The sequence below is a fragment of the Epinephelus lanceolatus genome, chromosome 2, assembly GCF_041903045.1.
Source record: "Epinephelus lanceolatus isolate andai-2023 chromosome 2, ASM4190304v1, whole genome shotgun sequence".
Classification (NCBI taxonomy): Eukaryota; Metazoa; Chordata; class Actinopteri; order Perciformes; family Serranidae; genus Epinephelus; species Epinephelus lanceolatus.
The window spans coordinates 45,585,290-45,609,656 of record NC_135735.1 but is presented as its reverse complement, the minus strand read 5'-3'; the positions used below and the strand labels follow the sequence as shown (position 1 = coordinate 45,609,656).

The window sequence follows — 24,367 nt, the reverse complement described above, 5'->3', positions numbered from 1 at the left end:
AGATTAAGTATTTCATATGCAAGCTGAATCTTGGAGGTGAATGAAGTACAAATAGAGAAACAACTGTAAGGTCTTGAATTACACAAATGTTGATTAAAACAGTATTCCGTTTAAAATTATGCACTGCAAATGCTCAATAATTTTGAGGCATTATTTGAGAACAACACAAATATGTAGCCTACTATATACTTTGACCACACTTAATTTTTTTTCTTTTCTGCAGGAAAATAGCATGACTGCAGCTGACTGGTGCAGCAAAGAAAAATTTGATGGGAGACTTCAACTTCCTGCTGTTGTTTCCATGGACAACGAGGAACAAACTGAGACCCTCAGTTTACTGCAAAGATGGGGAAAAGACTATGGTGAGGAGGATTCTCCAGCTGAACTCTTCACCTTTGTCTTCGAAAAACGAAAGGACTATGACAAATTCTGTGAAAAACTCGTGGATGAAAAAAATTACAAAGTTTTTGCCAGGTTTGAGGAAACTGAGAAAGAAGTTTAATAACAATGTTAATAAAAAGAGCGAACAAAAAAAGCTGAATAGTGTTTTCATTACTGTGCTGTTGAGACAGTTGTAGTTGCCGTGGCAGGTCGGTAAATTCCGTGGTAGGTGAGTGGCAAGTGCCTCAAACAGCTGTAGTTGCCGTGTCAGGTCAGTAGCAGAGAGAGAGAGAGAGAGAGAGAGAGAGAGAGAGAGAGAGAGAGGTAAACAGCTGTTTCTACACACACACACACACACACACGCCACACACGTGTGTGTGCGCGCACGCACACGTGATTTTGGCATTAATGAATTCAACAAATATTTAGTGCTCTGATAATGCTACATTGTTTTGTGCCAAGTCTTAATGGTTAAATCACTTTTTATTATCATTATTTTTTATTAAAAACGATCATTTAACAGCTCCACAGTCACTTCATCCAGTGGCAGCTGCTTTAAACAGCTGTAGTTGCCGTGGCAGGTCGGTAAATGCCGTGGTAGGTGAGTGCCAAGTGCCTCAAACAGCCTCAGCTGCCGCAGCAAGTCAGTGGCACCTGAGGATGCCACCGGAAGTTGCCGCGGCACCTGAGGATGCCACCGGAAGTGCCACGGCTAGATGCCGCTGCCACGATTTGCGCTTGCCCCTGCTGGAGCATTGAGCAAAGCTCATGCTTTCGCTGGTCTCACACAGGCGTGCACACGCGAACACGGAGCACAGAGAAGCAGTCAGAGTTACAGGCTACAGTGAGGCTAAAAACAGAGTTCATATGACGTTTTTCGAAACAAGATTTTATGTCGCGGCTGTAGCACACTTGGATCACTACGGATGAGCAGTATGGAGATACTTTGTGGATTCAATTTTGTGTTCTTGGACGTTAGTCTGGGGCGCCGTCTGCCATTAGGTGTGCTAGCCGCTCCCCCCGCCGATCTCCGCAAGGGATGTGAGGACTCTAAAACTTCACCAGGGCCTCCCTCGGCATATGGGTGAGTAGATAATGGCTGAATTTTCATTTTTGGGTGCACTATCCCTTTAATGTTTTAACATTTAAATTGACACGTATTCAGGGCTGCCTCCTCTCTTTGTCTAACCCTTGTTCCTGCAGGAAAGGTAACAGTTGAGGTTTACTATAGTTCAAACATCAACAGCATTATAATGCATCTGTGCAGAGGTGGGTGAAAACAAACTCCATAATTCTGAGCATATAACAGCCAACAGAAGAGGAATCTGGACTGTGCACCAAACCTTTTTAACAGCACACATCACAACAGGAAAAGCCCACATCCAACATCAAAAACAACTGTGTTTCATTTAGGTGTGCTAAGTCCTGGGCTTACTGGGAAACTTGGTGAATCAGAGCCATCATTTACAAAATGTGTTTAACCTTTGCTTTTCCTGTTGTGGCAAGTCAGCATGTCTGCTGCGAGAAAGATCTACGGTCATGCAGCATCACATATAGAAGCTAAATATGGCTCATTATCCTCTCTTTGTTTCATTGGCTTTGAAAAGTAAATCTCATCAGAAGAAGTGATATTCAGAAATATCTCTCCCAAACCCATGATATCACAGGCTCAAAGCTATGGTCCTCAAACATCCAACCTAACCACCAGAAAGAATATTCACATTGTATGTTTCTGAAAACCATGGATACTAGTCCATACCCATTGAGTGCACAGTTGCCCACGTACAGTTTCACATGGTGTGTGTTTGGGATACAGGTCATAGGAAATTGCAGATTAAATAGTCAACTGAACCCATGAAGAAGAGCAATGTATTCAGACAGAGTTTTTGTGAATTTGAAGTGCGATTGCTTTATTGAAAGTACAGTAGTACCATTGCCAATAGTGGGATAGTTAGTGGACTTAAACTGTACATTAGTAGTTGAGGTAGCATGTTGAAATGCACATAGTTAAAGTGTTTATATGTTGTATTGACTTAAAAGTGGGGCGCACTGGTAGTTCACATGGGAAAGGTGCGGCTAGCCGTTGTTGCAGCAGTGGGGGTTGGAATCCGGCCTTTGTTCTTTGCTGCATGTCTTCCTTGCTCTCTCTCTCCTATCCTTCCTGTCATGCTTCACTCTCCTGTCAAATATAGGCAAAACCAGCCAGTTGCCAATTAGAGTTCCATTTCTCCAGTCATCTTGAGGTGTCCTGTTCTACATATCTACCAAGTTTAGTAAAAATCGATATGGCAGTTAGGCCTAGATAAGAAATTAGCTCTCTAGCGCCTCCATTTTGTTTGATCAGGTCAATAATGGAGGGGTCCCCTCAGATTATGTGTGGTCATATGCCTACAAAGTTGCATGGTGATCGGTGAAACCCTTGAGATGTTATACACCTTTATGTGATGGGCGACGCCCTCCACAATATTCATTGCCTTATAGAAGCTCAGTTTTAGTAAGTTTTCCAACTTTTGCCAAGAGGGAACTTTAGATATTGGTCCCTAGATTATGTTCACCGAGTTTCATGCAGATCGGTCAAACTTCCTAGGAAGAGATCGATTTGAAGTGTTTTTCAAAAAATTAAAAATGCCGGAAAATCTGTATCACCGGAAGTTATGGGTTCTTGAGGCACATGTGTTCCTCATGAGGAGAGGCATCTCTGTGCAAAGTTTCATGTCTCTACGACATACGGGGCATGAGATATGCCCATTCAAAGTTTGCAATTTCAGTCGGTTGCTATAGCGCCCCCTTTGGCCAATTGATGTAATATTGCTTCACTCGCATCCTCCCATGGCCCTCTACCACTGTGCCAAATTTCACATGGATTGACCAAGTCAGTGAGGAGGAAAACTCGGAACAGACACACAGACAGAGTTTTCGTCATTAAGATATATTAAGATAAGCCTATCATTATCGGCTGCAGCTGAGATGATGTCTGTTTGAGGTGGATGCATATATTAAAGCACGTGCACAGTGTAACTCCGCTGCTCGGCTACAGCTGATGTCCATTTGAGGTGGATACATATATCAACGTGCGTGCGCAGTAACTCACGGGATGAATGCAATGACTTTGTAAAAGAATATACTAATAATAGTGTAATTTTTGGAAAAAGTAGCTTTGTCATCTTCTACCTATGCCAATCCTCAATGCCTATGTGCAGATTCACATAGATTTACCACGTCAGTGAGTAGAAAAACGTGGAACAGACACACCCACAGACAGAGTTTTCGTCATTATATAGCAAGATAAATAATAAAATTGATAAAAACTAGACCAACAAAACAGAGTAAATAAATAAAAAAATAAAAAAGCCTTCCTAAAAAGTATGCTTTGAGGAGATTTTTAAATTCGGTAGCCAAGTTTTGAAGAAAATGAAGATGGGAAATGGCCTTTTGGCTGAGCCCTGAACAGGTATTTACTGTTATCCAGATGTGATGAATCGGAAGCATGGATTTGGGGGCCAAAAAAGAGGGACCTCAGATCTGGACTCATTCAGCTGGAGGAAGTTTTGTGGCATCCAGCACATAATATATGAGAGACAAGCCATAACATGAAAGAGACTGTCACGGTCACTACCAGTCAGCGGAACATAAAGTTGCTTGTCGTCTGCATAACTGTGGAAATTAATATTGTGCTTACTGATTATCTGACCGAGAGGAAGCATATAAATAGAAAACAGAAGAGGACCCCTGGGGAACACCAAGACAGGGGGTCTGGGGATTAGGAATATTCTCCCATTACAACAGACTGAGATCTTTCGGAGTGTCTTTACAGCAGCCAGTTCCCACAACATCCAACAACAGGGCAGCCGCGGCACAGTGTCCCGGTGCTGAGGAAGTTTTAATGGAAAATCAGGAGAGTTAAAAAAGTAAAGCTGTTTTTAACGCTTTTACAAGTGTGTTTTGAGTGTTGCTCTCTCTGAACGTCTCAACATTGTATACGACTGTCATCAGTCCTTGTGTTACTGTCTGGTGTCTGTTGGCTGTAGTCTGTGGTCAGTGTCAGCTTTTTTTTTTTTTTTAACCTAACACACACTTTTGATGATCTTATGTCTTTATGTTTTGTTGTAGGTTTTGAACTTTGACGATGTAGCTAACAGCAGGGTGAGCTTACCATAGTGGGGTCATTTAGGGTCAAGACTTGTTTAAAGAGTCAAACTTGGGGTTAGGCATGTAATGACAGGTTCTGCTTTTGTCTCCACTGTTTCCTCATGCTTTGGGGGAAAATTCCTTCACCTAAATTTCTTTATTTGTTCACCGTCTAATAAAGAACATATATTTCTGGTTCAGGTTTTACATCTTGGGCTCTTTAAACATTAGCAGCCAGTCACCAAAATGTTTTTGCATTGTTACTACAAATGTCCTTTACATGAAACAATCATTTTGATTGATCTGAGATAATTAGGATGTGCTGAGCAAAAATTCAATAAATCACTGGTCCCAGAACTTGATAGGTAAATCATGTGGCATGTTGATTTTCCCTTTATGGTAATAAGAGTAGGCCTACTTTAGCTAAATCAATAAGGGTATAACAACAAAAATGGTTGTAGGATATTGCATTTTATGAAATCTTTGGCTTGTAATCAAAACATTTTCACAATACACTTTTTATCTGAAATTGTTTTGAGTGAGTTAGTAATACATTTTGGGTAAACTGGGACAAAACTTAAGCTAAAATGTGATTTTTTTCTGAAGTAAAACCAGCATGTTTTTATTTTAACAGGTAACATACAAACGGGAGTTATGGTGTTGTGTGCCACCCTGTCACATAACAATTTTTTTTTAAATTTTATTTATTTTTTATTTTTTTGCATTTTTGTCACTTAAAAACATAAAATGTCCATGTTAGCCACAACAGGCCAGAGTTAGCTATCAGTTACACACATGTGCATCCATTGAAGACAATATGGCAACAAGGAAACAGGCAGCAAAATAACAGGGAAAGCATGGCAGAAAAGTAAGAAAATGTTTTTTGATGAATAGTAAGGTTACATGTTTAATTTAATGAATTAATGGCTGAACTGATAAATGGTTTTAAACAGTTACTACAAACAAACATGACTGTCTTATTTCACCTGAACACGCCATAGGAGTGAGGTAGGGGTTTATGATGAGTTTGAAGGTCAGACATTCTAAAGTATTTCACTTGGCGATATATTTTCTTTATAGAAATATAGCAGAGAATCATAACAAGTTCTTAAAATATCACTCAGTGTACTCTTCGGGATTGTAGGTGGTTTTCAAATTACCTGACTTCATCCCACATATACCATAAGCTTTATTACAAGCTTTTATACAAAGCCTTGGTCTCCTTCTAGCGGTTAATATTGTGTAGTGTGCACTTTTCCCTCTCCCCCCAAGACCCCCACCATCTCCTCCTCCTTCTCGAGCGTCACATTTTACGTCAGTCGCGGTGTCTTTACGGCAGCCGGTTCCCACAACATCCAACAACATGGCAGCCGCGGCACAGTGTCACGGTGCTAAGGAGGATTTCATGGAAAATCAGGAGAGTTCAGCAGCGGGAAAAGACAGCGGGGCACCGGGAGCTACTGCCCGAGACAAACCCGTGTGTCTCATCGTGCTGGGCATGGCGGGGTCCGGGAAAACCACCTTCGTTCAGGTCAGTTAGCGAGCGTGGCTAACGGTAGCTAACTGCATGAGTTAGCTCCTTTAGACAGGTAATAAGCTGAGAAGGTAAACTGTTCACGAGGCTGTTTAAAAAACTGTTCTGCGCCAAGTTCTCGTTAGACATCAGTGGATATAATGGAAAATAGAGTTTAATCACTGTAACGTGTTCTATTGCAAGCTTGCTTACTATTAGCTACTGTAGGATAATATTAGCTAACGTTACAGTTTCTCAAGTAACCATCATTTGTACATATCAGATTAATGGACCAAAGACTCGAACCAACTGTCAATGTATCTAACAACTGTTGTGTGTCTGCCTGCTGCCACGAAGACTCACTACTGCTCCAACTGTGGATTAATCCGCCGCTGAAAATAGTCTATAGTCTGTAGATTGTTGGGATTTCCAACATTGCATTTGAAGCTAAAGAACTCAGTTGTAGGCTACATTTGCAGCAATAAAAAAATAGAAAACATATTTACTATAATAATTTCTGTTATTAAATCATTTCTATTTTAAGATATTTTTTCAAATAATTTTTATTTTAGAAAAGGTGGGGGCTGAAATTTAAGACATTGGATTTAGTCTGAATATAATTAATGCACAAACTTAACTCAATTATGGCAGAACCCACAGATAGTCATCACTTAATAAAAATTTTGTTTCAGCTGGAAAGTAGGGATGTGTGATAATGTCAGCATGTGATTGGTATCGGCCAATATCGGCTTTAAAATGAACAGAATCTTCTTATTACTTTTCAATCTGCAAACATGCTTCTTCTTACTTTGCACAATGAATGATTATTACATACACTGGAAAGGATTCTATATATCATGTCTCCATCTGCTGGTCATCATGATAAGAGTATGCATGCATAATATGATGATAATTCTACTACAGAAGAGACGAGAGTAAAATTAGGTGGGGTAAAAGTATATGTCGATATTGGTATCAGATCCCGCGAAAAAATCCAATGGCATGCATCCCTACTGGAAAGAATGGTAACGCACATCTGTGATACTTATGCTTCTATAAAAATTTATATTGAACAGAAATAACACAACTTTATGCCTCTTATGTACAATAGCTCTATTCGGATCTGTTTTGTTCTGTTTCCTCCAGAGGCTGACTGCTCACCTTCACACTCGTAAAGCTCCTCCATATGTCATTAACCTGGACCCTGCTGTCCATGAAGTCCCCTTCCCTGCAAACATCGGTGAGGACTAGTCTATTTTATGGACACAACATATATTTGAAGGGGAACTATTATACTTTTCTACATACTGTGTCTGTATAGTAGCGTTACAATGTCAGATGTTCAGATTGAACGTGGCAAGGTAATTGATATAGTAAGCATATGTAGAAGTAATCCCTGTGAGCAACAACCTCAGGTTTTCTGCCTATCTGAACGCTCTGTTTCCATTTTTTTCTACTCTATCTACTGTTTGACATCTTAGTGTGCTGAAATTCTTTATATGGTGATCTGCTCCAGTCATGTTACGGTACGTGTTTAGATTACGTAGCCTACACTGCTGCGTGGAGCTACATGCTAACATCAGGGAACCAGGAACTTATTGCTGTTGTAAGTTTCTCCCCGATTTCAGATCATATTTCGAGCGTGTCTGGTTGTCTGTGGAAGCGTTTATTGGTGATTTTCTGCGGTAGAAAGTGCCACTCTATGGAGGCTTTATTTAGAGTCATTCAGAGTTGGTCCAGCCAGACAGTGTTCAGTTCTGTAGCCTTCAGTCTGTCTGTCCTCTTTCCTCCAGACATCAGGGACACTGTGAACTACAAGGAGGTGATGAAGCAGTACGGCCTTGGACCAAACGGAGGCATAGTGACATCACTCAACCTGTTTGCTACACGCTTTGATCAGGTGACTCAGTCTAACTCTTCCAAAGCGTTAAACCATTTAACTCATAGATGTAAACTCTAAAAACTTTGGACTGTTTGAAATATCTTAACCAAAGTCCTCAACAGCCCCAAAAGCCCAAAGCTTTAATTCACTTTAAAAGTCTTAAATGTTTAGACTAAAGCTCTGAAAATGTAAACCAAAGCACTAAACCATTCAAACTAGGGCTGTCAACAAATATTCTAAATTCGGATTTAAATTTGAATTTGAAAAACGTTCACATCAGACGCGCATTTCTTCATGCTGGTCGACAAGCGGTTCTGCTCCCAGCTGTTGTCCCCGTCACCCGGCTTGACACATTCGCTCGCCTCGTGCAGAAAATAGACCAGAGCCGGCCACGGAGCTGCGCGGCACAGCCGGTGTGGATGACACAATCGGTTAACATGGGCGCCGAAAGGAAACTTTTCCGTGAGCGGTGTGGCCTGATGGGTCAGAGAGGTGGGGCAAGCGAGAGGTCTGCGGTCGTTTCTAATGTAATGTTATAGATAATTGTTTTATGTGTTTTAATGTGTAGGTATGTAAATGTTTTCAAAGACGTTTATGTTGAAATAAAAATACCTACAAGTAGTTATGTTTCCTTGTATTAATACATATACAAGTATGTTTCCTTCCTTTCCGTATTAGTTTGCCCTCTTGTGGACATAATGCGAAAAAAATTTTTTTGAATGGTTCGAACCTATGAGTTATTTTTAGAAGGAATATTCGAACATCATTTTTGAGCAATTTTGACAGTCCTAATTCAAACCCAAACTCTGAAGTAATCATGACAAACAGTGGACTGAACAAGCTGTGATGATGATGTAATACGTGTGTGTTTATGTTTCTCAGGTGATGCAGTTCATAGAGAAGAAGCAACAGAATCACCGGTCAGTATCAGCCTGTGTGCTTCCCCACATTCTAAGTGCTATTTGTGCTGTCAGTGTCGTTCTGTTCGTCCCTGTGATGTCTCTGTATAGCAGAGTGGGCTTTCTCGGTGACAGTGAAGCTTGACTGTGAATCTGCCGACATCTGCTATTGACCATGTGGACATTTCCATCCTCATCCTACTCTTTAATGACAGTTTCCTGTTTGTCTTTGTACAATTGACCTGTGTGGGTTCAGCAGCTGATTGGTTTTCCAACAGTAAAATGACTGGCTGCAAATTGTTTTATTTATGCCTCCGCACTGGCGATAGCTGTGGCCAGAGGCATTATCTTTTAAGGTTGTCTGTCTGTCCAATCGTCTCATTCTTGTTAATGTGATATCTCAAGAATGCCTTGAGGGAATTTCTTCAAATTTGGCACAAACATTCACTTGAACTCAGCGATGAACTGACTTGATTTTGGTGGAAGCATGTTTTCACAGACATGGATGGAATCTGTAACTGCAACTTGACTTATTTGTTGAGGCATACAACTGCCGGCTGGGGTTATCTCAGTATGATGGTGTTTCACCATCATGCTGAGATACAGTTATAAAAGTGGTGCTGTAATTAAAAAGCACTATAGAATAGGGATGGGTCACAATTTTCGAATTTTGAATAGTTGTTTTATTTTTGAAAAATCAATTTTTTAATGCGACTATTACTATTCGCCTTCTTATTTGCCGATTATTCGAAAAATTGTCGAATAGTTGCCATGATTTTCGAATAGTGCTTTTGCTTGTGCTGCCCATCCCTACTACAGAAGGTGTAAGCAACACAGTCCTCTGTATGTCAAAGTAAAACAGGAACCAGAGGTAAATGTAGCAATATCAGAGGAGGGCTGGCATTCTGTATGATTGACTTAACACATGCAAATTCCAGGGTATCGAGGGAAATCTTTTCTTCATACCTTGCGTTAAAATAGACGCCCTCATGCTCATCCAGCAGTGCTGGAAATTATATGGATAAGTGGTGTTAAGATGTGACTTCCATCTTGTAAAATAATACAGGTTGCCTGAGAACAAAGCAATAAAAAAGTAGAGGAGGAAATGAAAATTCTGTTTCAGTGCTTTGTTGATGTTTGTTGTCTAAGTTTTCATTGTAAAATATCTTATATTATCTTACTGTGACAGATAAAATATGAAAAAAAGAAGTTGTAGACATTGTGTTTAAATTAACCTCACCCGAAAGCACCAGCAGGTCACTGACTTGAACTTTGCCCTCCATAGCACCCACCTGTCCCTCTCCACCTGCTGTGTTGCTCATGTAAGTGAAAAGCAGTGCTGTTGTCAGTCTAGCGGCGCCATAACCAAACTCCCTTCACTCAACTGGATGACTCATCTTCCTCTACATTCATCACTCTGTGTTTACACTAAGCTTATCACTACTTGTGTTGTGTCTGATCACCTCTGACCTCTGCAGGTACGTGTTGATTGACACCCCGGGTCAAATTGAAGTCTTCACCTGGTCTGCGTCTGGAACCATCATCACAGAGGCTCTGGTGGGTCTGCACGCTGGGCTTCTGATTGCTCTCCTTTATTGACAATATATTATATAATTTATATTCCACATGTGTGTTTCAGGCCTCGTCCTTCCCCTGTGTAGTTGTCTATGTGATGGACACGTCCCGCAGCGTCAACCCTGTCACATTCATGTCCAACATGCTGTACGCCTGCAGGTACCAGACTTAAGTCACCCTCAGCAGAGGGAATAAAATCTGTCTTATTTACACTAGGATGTTATTTTTGGATTCCCGTTCGTAATTATTATCAGTTATAATAACATTGTGTGCACCAATTATGTAAAATGTATGAACACGGTGACATCACTAAAAGAAGTCAGATGTGTCAAGAAACTCAAGCAGTCAGACGATCAGAAATGGGAAATTTGAAAACAGAATCTGTTTGTAAAAACATTTTCAAAAACACCACAGGGTAGAACAACACTTGATTCTTCAGATCATAGCACAACCATCTTAAGATCATTTAGAGTATCTTTAATATGAAAAATGCAGATATGAAACTTTTCTCACAGTTTTTTACCCTGCAAAAATAATCGCCAATGTTTTCAGTAATGTGTAAAGGCCCTGACACACCAAGCCGATGGTTGGCTGTCGGTCAAAGTCAGGCTGTTGGTGAGCGTCTGCTGCCCTTGTCAGTAGGGTATGTCCCGCACTGTTGGCCCTCATTGGCTGTAGTTGGCCTTTTGACCAACCTTTTGGCTGAGACATGGCAACGTGAGGCGATGCAGCAGGGGGCTCTCGATGCCGCTAGTCCTCTCATGTTGGTTTGGTCTGTCAGGGCCTTAAACTAAGTATTTCCATTTTTAGATAACACTAAAGCATAGATAGACCAAAACAATTGGCAGTGAGATAGTGTTTGGCATCAGTTACTTCAGTCTCCAGTAGAGGGAGCTAACAGAGCAGATAAGATAAAACTGATGAACTGCAGCTCCATACTACACACTAACTGCATACAGGATGTGCTTTATATTAATTCTTCAGAGTATAGTGTTTTCACAGTTATTAAAAAAGAAACTATTTGCTGTTTGTGCTCTGTATTATAAGGGGACGAAACAATTCTTGCAGCACATAAAGCAAGTTAATAAAACTGTGACTTCAGAAAGATACTTTCACTTAAACTTCACCTAATCCTCATTCAACCAAAAGAGAGAGACAGAAGATACTGCAGGAGGTTTAGTAGATTAAAAAGATCTCCCTCTTTTCCTTCTTCCTTGCTCAGTGAAATGTGAACACACAGACATTAAACACATACTGATATCATTTAGTGTGACTTAGGCTTCCCGATAATATCATTATCTCTGATGTCCATAAATCCACTTAGAAATAACAGAAAAACAGAACTTGCCTGTAAATCATCACAATTTTAAGTTTTCTTGGTATCAGAGTAATCCAGTGATAATTGTCCATATATCCATGGATACACTGCAAACAGGAGCTGCTAATAGCTCATTCAGAATACTTTTAATGGAGGCAATTTCACTACATGGTAACAAATATATTCTAAAAATCTGTCTGTAAAGAGAACAGCAATACGCATCTGTAGCTTTCACTGAGTCTTTTACAGGCTTTCCTGGTGGCTTTTCTGTTTCTGTGACGTTTCTGTTGGTTTATAAATACGCCTATATATTGGTGTTAGCATGTGTCCTTCAGATTGGATCAGTTCGGATAGATTCTCCACAAAAAAGTCAAATTTTTAACTGTAAACTCAAAAATTTAGTGTTTTTTAGTCTCCATTTTATTTTGCCTTAATTTAGTCACTTTTCCAATGTGACCACACTCCAGACCCAAAACCTGCATAGAATCAGTACCTACTGCATGTAATTGTGACACAGCTGACATGTCTCAAAATATTTTTGCAGTTCTGGTTTCAGTTCTTTGTCTCACCTGATGTTTCTTTTCTTTAGCATTCTCTACAAGACCAAGCTGCCCTTCATTGTTGTCATGAACAAGGTGAGGTCACTTCCTGTCTGCTGTTTGAATTGATTTGTGGTGGAAATTTTAACAAGGAGTTGCTGCTGGTTTGTTTATGCTTTCTCTTGTGTTGTTTTTACAGACTGACATTATTGACCACAGCTTTGCAGTGGAGTGGATGCAGGACTTTGAGGTTTTTCAGGATGCTCTGAACCAGGAAACCTCGTATGTCAGCAACCTGACACGCTCCATGAGTCTGGTGCTGGACGAGTTCTACACCAACCTGAGGGTAAGCGGGTGCACACTGCACACAGACCAAGAGGCTGAACCAAGAAAGATTTCCTGCATAGCCAATTATATTTAGACAGCTCACAGTAAATCCATACTAACTGTCTAATATTTAAAACCCTGGATGATGTGCATCTACACCAGCATTTCAAGGGCATTTTCGTAAAGCTCTTCATCCACACTCAAACATTTGGGGCTTGTACCACAAAGTGAAATTAGCGGGCTAACCAATTACCTTAGGTCTTAACTCAGATTTCCCTGTGTTACGAAGCTGGCTCACTTTTAACCAGGATAGATCACTATGGTAATCTATGTTGCACGGCTGTCCTCTTTGGAGGGGGTTGACTTCCGGGGATCAGATTAAAGGACAACTTCAGTATTTTTCAACCTGGGCTCTATTTCCCCATGTGTATGTGTACATATGATTCATGGGTACCACTCGTTCTAAAATTGGTTCAGTATTGAGCTGCGAAACAAGCTAAAACGGTAATGGGGGCAAATGCGTCCGTATAAAAGTGCTTTTTTTTCGCCACTGACCGGTTCAGATCGCCAGTGCTATCTCTGTAAATAGCATATGGTAGCGGCCCTGGGGCAGTGGTGAGTGTGAATGAGTGGAGTCAGCTGTCAGTCAGTGTTGGAGCAGAAAGGCGAAAGGTGTCCCCGCTCGGTATTGTAAATGAGTATGTGTGTGTGAAGTGTGTGTTTTTTCTCCACTGACCGGTTCAGATCGCCAGTGCTATCTCTGTAAATACCATGCTAACTTAGCCTTTCCCTTACCTCTGGGCTGTGTGATGTCACGAGCTTTGCTCCACTGTGTCTGTAGCTCTCTCTACTCGTGGGACAGCCGTTTTCTTGAGGAAGAGGTGTTTCAGGATTGGATGTCTTCTCTTCTTCGGCTGGCAGTAGTCATCTTAGGAGAAGTGAGCCCTGCAGACCAGATGGTCTGCAAGGCGCAGTGTCTGGAGAGGAGTGTTAGCATCTATCTGTAGCACAACTAGCCACAACTTCAGCATCTCGCCGTCCGACAAAGGCAGCCTGTGAAAGCTGTACGGGGTGTTGTGCGACATCCTGTTCTTGCGTTCGGGAAAAAGGCCCATTTATTTTGAGCACTCCAAAAACTCCGGTAACACTCCAGGGGGTAGCACGTAAAAGACTCTGTCCTCTGACTCTTCTAGCGTAACACACACTTCACACACACATACTCATTTACATTACCAAGCGGGGACGCCTTCCGCCTTTTTGCTCCAACACTGACAGCTGACTCCACTCATTCACACTCACCACTGCCCCAGGGCCGCTACCATATGCTATTTACAGAGATAGCACTGGCGATCTGAACCGGTCAGTGGCGAAAAAAAGCACTTTTATACAGGACGCATTTGCCCCCATTACCGTTTTAGCTCGTTTTGCGGCTCAATACTGAACCAATTTTAGAACGAGTGGTACCCATGAATCATATGCACACATACGCATGGGGAAATAGAGCCCAGGTTGAAAAATACTGAAGTTGTCCTTTAAACTGTATAAACAGCTAGCATGGTTCCAAATCCCTGCGTCAACAGCCACATCTGTAGTTTGTTTAGTGATTCATATAGATCTGGTCTTGTGCTCAGGGACAGCTATGTCCACCAGGTTGTGACACAGTCGACCAATCAGAGCTGTGTGGGGAGGATTAAGAAAAGTGACATCATCTCCCTTTATTGCTAGCTGAATACCTACATTGATGAAAAATAGTCACAAGAGAATGGCACTGTGTGGATGAGATGTTTGCAGCTGTGCGGGTTCTTGCAAGTCCATTTGGATAAATAACAATTCTTTCAGTAACGTGTCTTTGATCGACATGACAAATGTTAGATTAACTGCTTTTAACAACCTCTACCACAGCTTCTGCATCCTTATAATGAATGCCTGCATTCCTATCGCTGATCAGGGAAAATATAAGGACAAAATAAAACAAAAACTCATGAGCATGTTCACTCTCAGTAGAGCCAAGTTGAGGAAAATAAAAGTCATTAGAGCCCAGTGTTAAAGGTCCACCCCTCCTGACATTGTTGTCTCTGTGTCTGCAGGTGGTGGGCGTGTCCGCAGTGACAGGAAATGGATTGGATGAGCTGTTCGTTCAGGTGGAGGATGCTGCTGAAGAGTATGAGAGGCGAGTTAAAACAGTTGCAAACTATTTTTCAATTTGGTTCATTCTTTCATCACAGATGTTTTTTGTCACATTCTTTGTATTCAGATGCGCAAACACAGCTCCTCACCTCTGGTCTTTACACCTCATGTTTCTCTCAAACATGGAGAAGTTGATGTCAGATCATGTTAGGGTGGGCTATTAATGTTACCAATCTGACATTATGACTCTCTAAAAAGGGTTGGGTTGGTGTATAATTTTTCAAACTGGTCTAATATTAAGAGCTGGATCGGACTGGTATACTGAATTTTACGCACTTGACTCGCAGCTACTCCTGAGTGGAACATAATAACACTGTGTCCTAACAGGAAAGAGTGTCTAACTATTATCACATTGCACCCCATAACTTCGAAGCTCTCCGTTCACATTGAATACTCAAAATATGCACTTCTGTCACGTCGTGTAAACAAATCAAACAGGCCTATCAGCTGTGCACTCCAGATCAGACTGGATATGTCATCACTTAAAAGATGGGTGAGTAGCCTATCTGCTATCTTCCCACATTTGTAACGTTACTTTTTAAACAGAAAACAATTGTTTAATACTGTGTCATTTACTGGAAATGACACAGTATAGCCAACAGCAGGTAGCCTAGCTTGTTATTAGCGATAGTCATTCAGCTCACCAGAAACTTTGAACTCCCTGCGATCCCCCTCAAGCCAGCTGACACCTAGGTTGATTTTTATAGTAAAATAAGGAGGTATCATCTAGATAATTCCTAGATGCAATTTCATGAATGAGCCGTCCTTCAAAGTTAGCAATGGGTAGGCTATAAATAGAAACAGGCCATCTGAAAAAAGTTGAGTTCTGAACAGTGCACTGGCTGGATTAGGACACCTTTTTCCTTGCTTCAAATCTAAAATGTTGCCATATTGGTGTACTTTTAATTTTCGTGGGAGACTCTGCTATGTTTCCTCATCACCCCAAAACACTTGAACATTATTGTGAACAAGCACAGCGTGTGCAACTCTGCCCCTTTTACCTTTACTGATATTTTATCTTTGTTATGTTGCTGTAGCTGGGCTCATTTTGGCATATTGCTGATAACTAATGTAATACAAGTTGGATTTAGTGCTGTGACGCTGTTGGCACAGGTTGCTGATGTAGGCTACTTTGTAATTTGCCTGAACGTGTCAGTGTGACAAATGTCGGCCCAGCCAGTTTGCATTAAGTCTAACGGTTTAAGCTCGTACACCAGCCTGGACCGGCAAAACCAGAAATAAACCCAACTCCATTTCTAAACATCCTAGTTTGATCAATTCATTCCTTCATACAGGCTGTCACCTACACATTTAATTCACCTGAGAGTACATCTACAAATACAGGCATAATACAACCAGAGTTCACAGTGTGGGTTCATTTCATAAGTCAAGTCTGCAGTTCCATCTATACTACAGCTTAATGGGTCTAATTATGTGTATCTAACTCAGGTAGACACAATGACTGGTTTGTTGGAGAAATGCAGCTCAGTGTGAATGTAGATGAAAAAGAACAGGTACAGAGAGAAGATGTGTCAGTTGTGTGTGCACAATTATCTGTTTTGTCTGCATACAGATGAAGAAAGTTTGGAGAGAGATCCTATGGGACTGTAGCACTCAGTGACAGATGACAAGATAACTTTGGGTGTCATCTGCACAATTATGATAGCTGAAGTCATTGTTGATGTTATTGTTCTTATGATAAAGTCTAATGGAAGCAACTATATGTAAAATAGAGGACCAAGGATTGAGCCTTGTGGAACCTCACACATGTTGGTACACTAAAATGACTGTAGATGGTCCAAAGTGTAATAAAAAAGTTATTTTTCATCAGTCTTCTGTTTAAGATTTATCCTCATGCTGTGTTCCACCTTCAAACGCCTTCATGCAGTTATCATAACATTGATATATTCTCTTCTCATGAAGGAAACAAGTTTGTGTGATAAACTCACTCTTCCTCCTCCTTCTTCAGGGAGTATCGACCTGAATATGAAAGACTCCGCAAAAAGCTGGTGAGTGTGTTTCTCCCTTTTTTGTCTCCTGTTTCTAAGTGTCTGTACTCATACATTTCCATCTTTTAACTGACTTCCTGCCCATCAGGTGGAAGCTCAAAACAAGAAGCAGCAGGAGCAACTGGAGCGGCTCAGGAAGGACCTGGGAGCAGTCGACATGACGACCACACCTTCAACAGGTAGAACCAACTTATACTGAAAACAAAATGGTATTTACTGGTGATACTTTATTTGACAGGTCTTATTCCTCCCTCAATCCATCATATGTGTGCGAAGTTATTCTAACTCCAGTGCATGAACAATGAAAACTACCATATGAAGAGATACGTTCAGAAGTAGATACATTGAATGGCTATTGCTAAAAAATACTGACCATAAATAGCATCAAGTTTCATGAAAATCTTAATAGTAAGAGGAAGGTGATGATGGGATGGTTGATAAAAGTCTGTTTGTAAAAATCCACCAAAAGTTTGTAGCACTGAATTTTATTGTTATATATTGCTGATTGACTTCCTGTCCACAGAAGACACTGACATAGCTGGGCCTAGTGACCTAATTATGACACGTGGTAACCCTGATGAAGAGGAGGAGGAGGTGGAAAGCGACACAGATGATATTGACCACATTGGTGAGAAAAGAAAACCCACCCCAACCACCCATTTATGCACTGTAAAAAACATACATGCATACATTTTAAAAAATGCATATACACTATATAAAATGCAAATAGACACAGTAAAAAAAAAACATACACTGTAAAAAAATGCACATGTACACTGAAAAACACAGATATACACTGTAAAAATTACACTATATTAAACACAAATACACACTTAAAAAAATCACATACACTATAAAAACAAACATATACACTGGAGAACACATATATACTGTAAACTACACCAACAATATATAAAACTCAAATATACACTGTAAAAAATGCACATATTGTAAAAAACACAAAGAAAACTATTACATGATTGAACTGTTTAATACAACTGTAAATGAAGGATTTTTTTTTCAGCAACGGAGGAGAGCAAAGAGACTGATGCCTTTGGAAACTTCCTAAAGGAGAGGAAGGAGGTGGTCCAGGTCCGAAACAGAAAGTGTGCGATGCCTGAGGGACAGCTGACCCCTGATCTCTGACCTCTGCAGTCTGACATCTAACTCTGTCAGGGAAAAAAAGACAGTGACAGAATGGAGGTGAAGGAAATAAAAAACCTCCCAAAGGTTTGGCCCTGTGGGATACAGACTATCACCTGAAACAGATACTGTGGAACCACAGTATGCTTTTCCTCAGCTTTTCAGAAATGAGAGGAAACTATATCTGAACTCTTTGAGCAAGACTCTCTGTCTGATCAGGTGACCTCGCTCATTTAGTGAAGCTGATTGGCTGCTTCTCAGTGTCGCTCATTCCCTAAAAATTTCTATTTTTATATCGGAAAAGACTCTTCTATTCTGTATTTCTTGTGTTTTTCATTACTATTGTTGTTTGTTTATGAAAGCACTGAAAGGATTTATGGTCTACAAAATTAAAGTGAGCTTTTAGTTCAAATGGGGTTTGAATTTACAGTATTTGTGACATTTTCCATCACTTTAATTGTTCTATGATGAGACTCCAGGAGATGGCTGCTGCAGCTTTCAGTACGTTATTAAATTCAAACTCAACCTTGTTCTCACATTTGTCTTTACTAAGTGGACTTATATCACTAAATTAAAACAGGTTGCAGCTTATAAATTAGTTCTTACATAGAGATGAGCTGTTACTCAATATTAACATTATGAAAATAGCACAGCAAACAAACGGCCAAACAAACAAACAGCCAAAAACATCTGTTAGCTTAGCATAATCAGATATTACTAACTGAAACACAGATTTCTCCATGTACTGTATGTAGACATGAATAAAACTCAGTAATAACTGCATTTGCAAAAGATATGCAGTACATTCAGACCAGATGCAAAAACAGAAAATTTTGAAATCGTCATAAGTGGCCAGAAACTTTGCTGTTACCCTTTGACTTTAGCTCCGGTACCTTTTATTTCTCTTGCTCATCGTAGAATGTTTCTACAGCTTGACTGGAGTCCTCCTGCAGTAAATTCAACTGATTGGACATGAGTCTCACAGCTGACAAAGGCCAAGCCATGAGGTCAGAATGAGTCCAGAGACAGGATTGTGTCAAGGCACAGATCTGGGGGAGGCCATTTTGCTGCAATAATGGTTCTAAAGAGCTCAGTAACCTCCATAATTCTTAAATGGAATAAGTTTGGAGCAACTAGTACTCTTCCTAGAACTGGCAGCCTGGTTAAACAGAGCAGTTGGGTGAGAAGGATCTTGGTAAATGCCCAGACACACCAAACTGACTTCAGGGAACTAGCAGCAAGGAAGGCCCCCTCCTGCATCGCCTCACGTCACAATGTCTCGGCCAAAAAAGTCGCACATGAGCAAACCATAGAGACTACAGCTGATGGGTGGCCAGCATGTACTTTCTGCGCCAGCAGCCATGGTAATCTGTAATCCTCATTTAAAAAGGGAAACTCGAAGACTTGATGCCAGTTATATAACGTATTTACAACATGATCCAATGATGAAAAAAACAGAGCATACTTACTGTGTGGCAGTGAACAATAACACAATTATCAGGAAATGTTTCTGCTAAAAAGCTCAACGGCTAAAGAAAAATGATCTTACCTTTTAAGTTTGTTTCGATCTCACTCCCTCTTGACATCAGCTGTTTGTTTACCTTCTTCATTTCTTTTTCTCTTCTTGTGTATTGAGCTCAACTGCCAATAGGAGTAGATAGGAATAGACTGCCATTAGGAATAGATTTCTTTCTCTAGTGGACCCCGACATTGTTGATGCTGATTGAACATGTTGAATCAGCCAAAACAAAAGTCAATGGGGTCAATAAGGGGCAATGGTGTGGGACACACCACAGTGACCAGGCCTACAGATGCTCAACGATGGCCTAACATTGACCGAGGGCCAACTGTCACCTTGGTGTTTCAGTGCCGTGAGAGGTTACCAAGACCCCAGAGATAACACTGGCTGAGCACCTGTGTTGATGGGAGAACCTTCCAGAGAGACATCCATCACTGGAACACTCCAGTGATCTGGGCTTTATTGTAGAGTCGTCAGACGGCTCATCCCTTGCACAGGAACGTCTCAATGGTGAAGCATAGTGGTGACGGCATCATACAGTGGGGGTGTTTTTCAGGAGCAGGAACTGGTCAGGGTAGGGGGGAAGCTGAGTGGATCATAGTACAGAAAACTGAGCCGAAGGTTTAACGTCCAACAGGACGATGACTTGACGGATACAGCCAAGCAATGCAAGAGTGGCTCAGGGACAACTCTGTAAATGTCCTCCAGTGGCCAAGCCAGGGCTCGGACTTGAACCCAAGCCAGCGTCTCTGGAGAAAGTGGAAAATGACCATCCACCGACGGTCCCCATCCACACAGTTTGCGAGGATCTGCAGAGAAAAATGGCAGAAAATCCAAATTGCCCGTCATGTCATACCCAAGAAGACATGAGGCACTGATTGCTGCCACAGGTGCTTTGACTAAATACTGAGTAAATGGTCTGAATACTGTTAATGCAATTGTTCAGTTTCTTCATTTTTAGAAACATTCAGTTTTCATTATGTGGGGAACTGAGTGCAGACTGATTTTGGCATAAGGCTGGAACATCACAAAATGTGAAAAGTAAAAGGTTCTTAATACTTTGTGAATGCACTGTATCTTTAAGCCTCTAAAACTCTAGGTTTTGGAAGTTATCCTAGCTTGTGATGCTACAGTGATGCTCGATTGGACGACATTTCCTAGCAACCAACCCACACACTACTTAAGGTTTTACTGAGACATTTAATAGTGTGACCTGGTTTAGTAATTTACCAGTTTGAAAGAAAGTAGTTAAGGATTTATGAAAAGCTGCTGCAGCTCAGGAAAGCTTAGGTAACTCTTGTCAGAGATTCTCCTAGTGTGCAGAGCTCTGATGGAGGGACGAAAAATATTCTCCCTAAAGATTCCCTCATTAGCTGTATTGATGATGTATTGTATCTGATGGCAGTTAATCGTGCAACAAACTCTAAGTGTTGCCTTTGCACCAAGAACACAGTAGGCAGAACAATTGCAGAGAGAAAAGAAAATGAAATATTGCAGACTAGTCTGTACATAAAGATGGACAATGCATCCCCATATAATGCCACTGCACAAAAATGAAGCCAAAATGTCCTGTATACAGCCACTGCCATATTGCACAGGTGACAACGTGGAACCAGATGGTGCTTCTCAAAGTCAAGGAAGGATCCTTAACCAGCTGAATTTCAAGGAGGCTACGTTATCGAATCCTGCCAAAGGACTCTTCCAATGTCAAGGATCTTTCAAATTCTTCCTAGGACCCACAATTCTTTGCGCATGATTTGCCAGAATTGAAGGCGGGGCTTCTTCAGTGACATACACCTGAGCGCTTGCTAGCCTGTTCCAATATGTGTTCACTTGTGTGCAAGGAAGGAGTCTTGCCTCGCCTCTGTAGGACCCAACTTGAAAGGACGCATTCTACCAAGGAAGCATCATTCAGTTTGAGAAGCACTGAGAGTCACCATACAGTAATAGCAATCTCTGCGGTGTGATGTTTGCGTACATACACCCATCCGACCAATCACGAGCAGTGCCATTGATCGCAAGCACACTGATTGGCACACACAGCTATCAATCATGATGTCAAACCCCTATTTTCATAGCATCAAATAACTAATTAACAAAACAAAACATATCAGAAAAACAAATACTTGAACACAGATCAATGGGATAAGAACTACCTACAGCAGGGGTGTCCAAACTTTTTTGAATGGGGGCCAGATAAAACAACGTGAAAATACCTGGGGGCCAACTGATTCTTGCATCAAATGTTTTTTTTTTTTGTTTGTTTGTTTTTTTTTTTAAAGTGAGACAAATGCAGCCACTTTTATCTTTTAATGAACTATTACTACGTGATGCCTGTCTACAAACTGTATAATAGTCCTATCATTGTAAGGTGAAGGGTGAAAATGCGAAGTGATCTTGCTCTATTAACTGTTCTAGTGTAAAGGGCCACATATGGTATATTTTGAGAGTCAAGCTGAGGGCAAATTGAAATTGGTCTGCGGGCCACAATTGGCCCCCGGGCCAGACTTTGGACATGCCTGACCTTTTTGCCAACATTCCATCTGCTAGCATGGAGGGGGCAGGGTTAATGACATGTACTGCAGCCAGCGACCGGAGGGCGGTCCAGAGCTGGCATGACAACACTGACTAATCTTTGTGAGTTGGACTGTTTTTGCAGTGAGGCTCATTTGCATATAAAGGGGGCAATTTATGGCAAATAGCAGAGGAGCATTGGGATGGTATTTGCAGTGGCAGCACAGGTATGGGTGCATTTCACCCTTTGCGGGTGCTTTGAGAATTACAGGGGTTTTTTTTGTCTCAACTGTGCAGGTTGCAAAGTGCAAGTGGCTGCAAAAGTTGCATGATCCTTTTTCTTATTTTGTCCATCAGTGTGCAGTTTATTAGGAACAACTATCTTATACTGTGGCAGTCTCATCACAAACAGTCCTGCAATAAATCCTTTTTCATGTAGGTTCTGTTTGGTGTTGATTCAACTGTGGGATCACTGTGGAGGATTTAGTCTGTGGTACTGCTGAACTGTATTGTGTTTAACTGCCAAGTGTTTCTGTTGTTTTGTCCACTCCCTTTATATAAGCGAGAGTAGGCTAAAAGAGAAACTCCCACACACTGCTTGCTTTATTAAATGCACCATGTTTTGATCAAAAGAGCATCCAGAGTTGTCTGCTTTGTTCTCTGATGTCTCTGATCAGTGTGGTATTAATCTGTCTCTGCTGAGTGCGGCTCCTGACAGAAGCTGCGATTGTGTTTGTCTTCATTCATGTCTGAGCTCTGTGAATGGATTCTAATTCTCCGCCTGCCGACCATCTGCCAACACTCTGCCAACACGCTCTCGCCTACACACTCGCTGAAATCCGGCAGCGTGGTCGGACTGAAGAGCGGCTGAGTCACTCTCCACTCTTTTAAAAAGAGTGGTGAAAGATTAAGAGAACATTTACTACATAAAGTATATTACTTAAGTACAAACTTGAGGTACTTGAGTATTTCTTAATGCTACTTCATACTTCTACATGACATTCAACTGCTTTAGTTACTTTGCAAATTAAGAGTTTTGCAAAAAACAAATGAAAAGTTTATTAAATATGTTTTGTTATAAATCAAGCTACCCAATGTTTTATACAAGTCCAGCTGAAACAATTAGTCCACCAATCAGTTGACTGACAGAAAATTAATTGTAAACTATTTTTATGGTTGAAATATTTTCCATGCAAAAACATTTTATGGTTCCAGCTGCACAAATATTAAGTTTTGCTTCTCCTTTGAATAATATAAGCAGTTGTAATGTATTAATAATCATGTTGCGGTCTGGACTCTTAGTTGGACAAAACATTGTAAAGGCGTCACTTTGGGCTCTGGGTCATTGTGACACCGTTTATCACTGTTTTCATTGCTTTTGCAAAGCAAATAATCAATTGATCAATGGAGAAAATAATCAGCAGATTGGGGGACTGTGAAGGCCATAGCAACACCTTCAGCTTGTGCCCCTTGAGGTAGTCCATTGTGGATTTCGAGGTGTGGTTAGGAAGGATCATTGTCCTGTTGTAGAAGCCATCCACTCTTCATCTTCAGCTTTTTTTTTTTTTTTTTTTTACAGATGGTGTGATGTTTGCCTGCAGAATTTGAAGGAATCTGTGAGATGAAATTCTGCACCCTTTTTCTCCAAACATACTTTTGTTCATTGCATCAAAAAGGTCTATTTAACTCCTTCTTTAGATGTCCCTTTGCAAACTTCTGACACTGAAATTTGTGGTGAAGACACACAAAAGGTTTTCTTCTGATGACTCTTCCATGAAGGTCATATTTGTACAGGTGTCGCTGCACAGTAGAACAGTGCACCACCACTCCAGAGTCTGATAAATCTTCTTGCAGGTCTTTTGCAGTCAAACGGGGGGTTTGATTTGTCTTTCTAATAATCATACAAGCAGCTCTCTCAGAAAGTTTTCTTAGTCTTCCAGACCTCAACTTGACCTCCACAGATCCTGTTAACTTTCTTAATTACGTTATGAACTGAGGAAGCAGCTAGCTATCTGAAAACACTTTGCTATCTTCTTATAGCCTTCTCCATCTGTTATTTTAGTTTCCAGAGTGCTAGGCAGCTGTTTAGGCAGCACTTAAATATTCACAGTAAAAGAAATTTTGACCAACTTTTAACTTTTCATATTTTCAATGCAGGACTTTAACTTGTAATTGATGGAAGCACAGATAAAGGGCTACCTGCTAGACATTGCTGCCTATTGCACCTCCAACAGGCCCTTGGGGCTGCTTCAGGGTTGTCAGCCTGATACCTTCCTTCTTTGATGTTTCACCATATTAATCTTGGACATCTCATGGTGGTAGTGCAATGGCAGAGATGTCTCCCGACCGCCCCTTGTAGCTAACCCCAGGACCTTTGCCTTCCCATGCCAGGTCCGTCCTTCGGAGCCAAGGCCAGAAGCTCCCCTGTTCTGC

General features: G+C 41.0%; 1 protein-coding gene across 3 annotated transcripts; it reads left to right on the top strand.

Annotated features, from left to right (window-relative positions):
- The first annotated feature begins 5,843 nt into the window (after window positions 1-5,843).
- Window positions 5,844-18,426, top strand: gpn1 (GPN-loop GTPase 1). Of its 3 annotated transcripts, none has more exons than XM_033631055.2 (13): window positions 5,844-6,040; window positions 7,169-7,262; window positions 7,816-7,922; window positions 8,787-8,824; window positions 10,282-10,360; window positions 10,443-10,537; window positions 12,286-12,331; window positions 12,435-12,581; window positions 14,650-14,732; window positions 16,719-16,758; window positions 16,847-16,937; window positions 17,285-17,386; window positions 17,783-18,426. In XM_033631055.2, exons 1-13 carry the CDS (start codon window positions 5,873-5,875, stop codon window positions 17,902-17,904), a joined length of 1,212 nt encoding a protein of 403 aa, XP_033486946.1. In that variant the 5' UTR covers window positions 5,844-5,872; the 3' UTR covers window positions 17,905-18,426. The 3 variants fall into 3 exon arrangements, with proteins under 3 accessions (XP_033486946.1, XP_033486936.1, XP_033486955.1); XM_033631045.2 differs by having other exon boundaries at window positions 17,282-17,386; XM_033631064.2 differs by having other exon boundaries at window positions 17,282-17,386; window positions 17,769-17,976.
- Window positions 18,427-24,367: the final 5,941 nt, after the last annotated feature.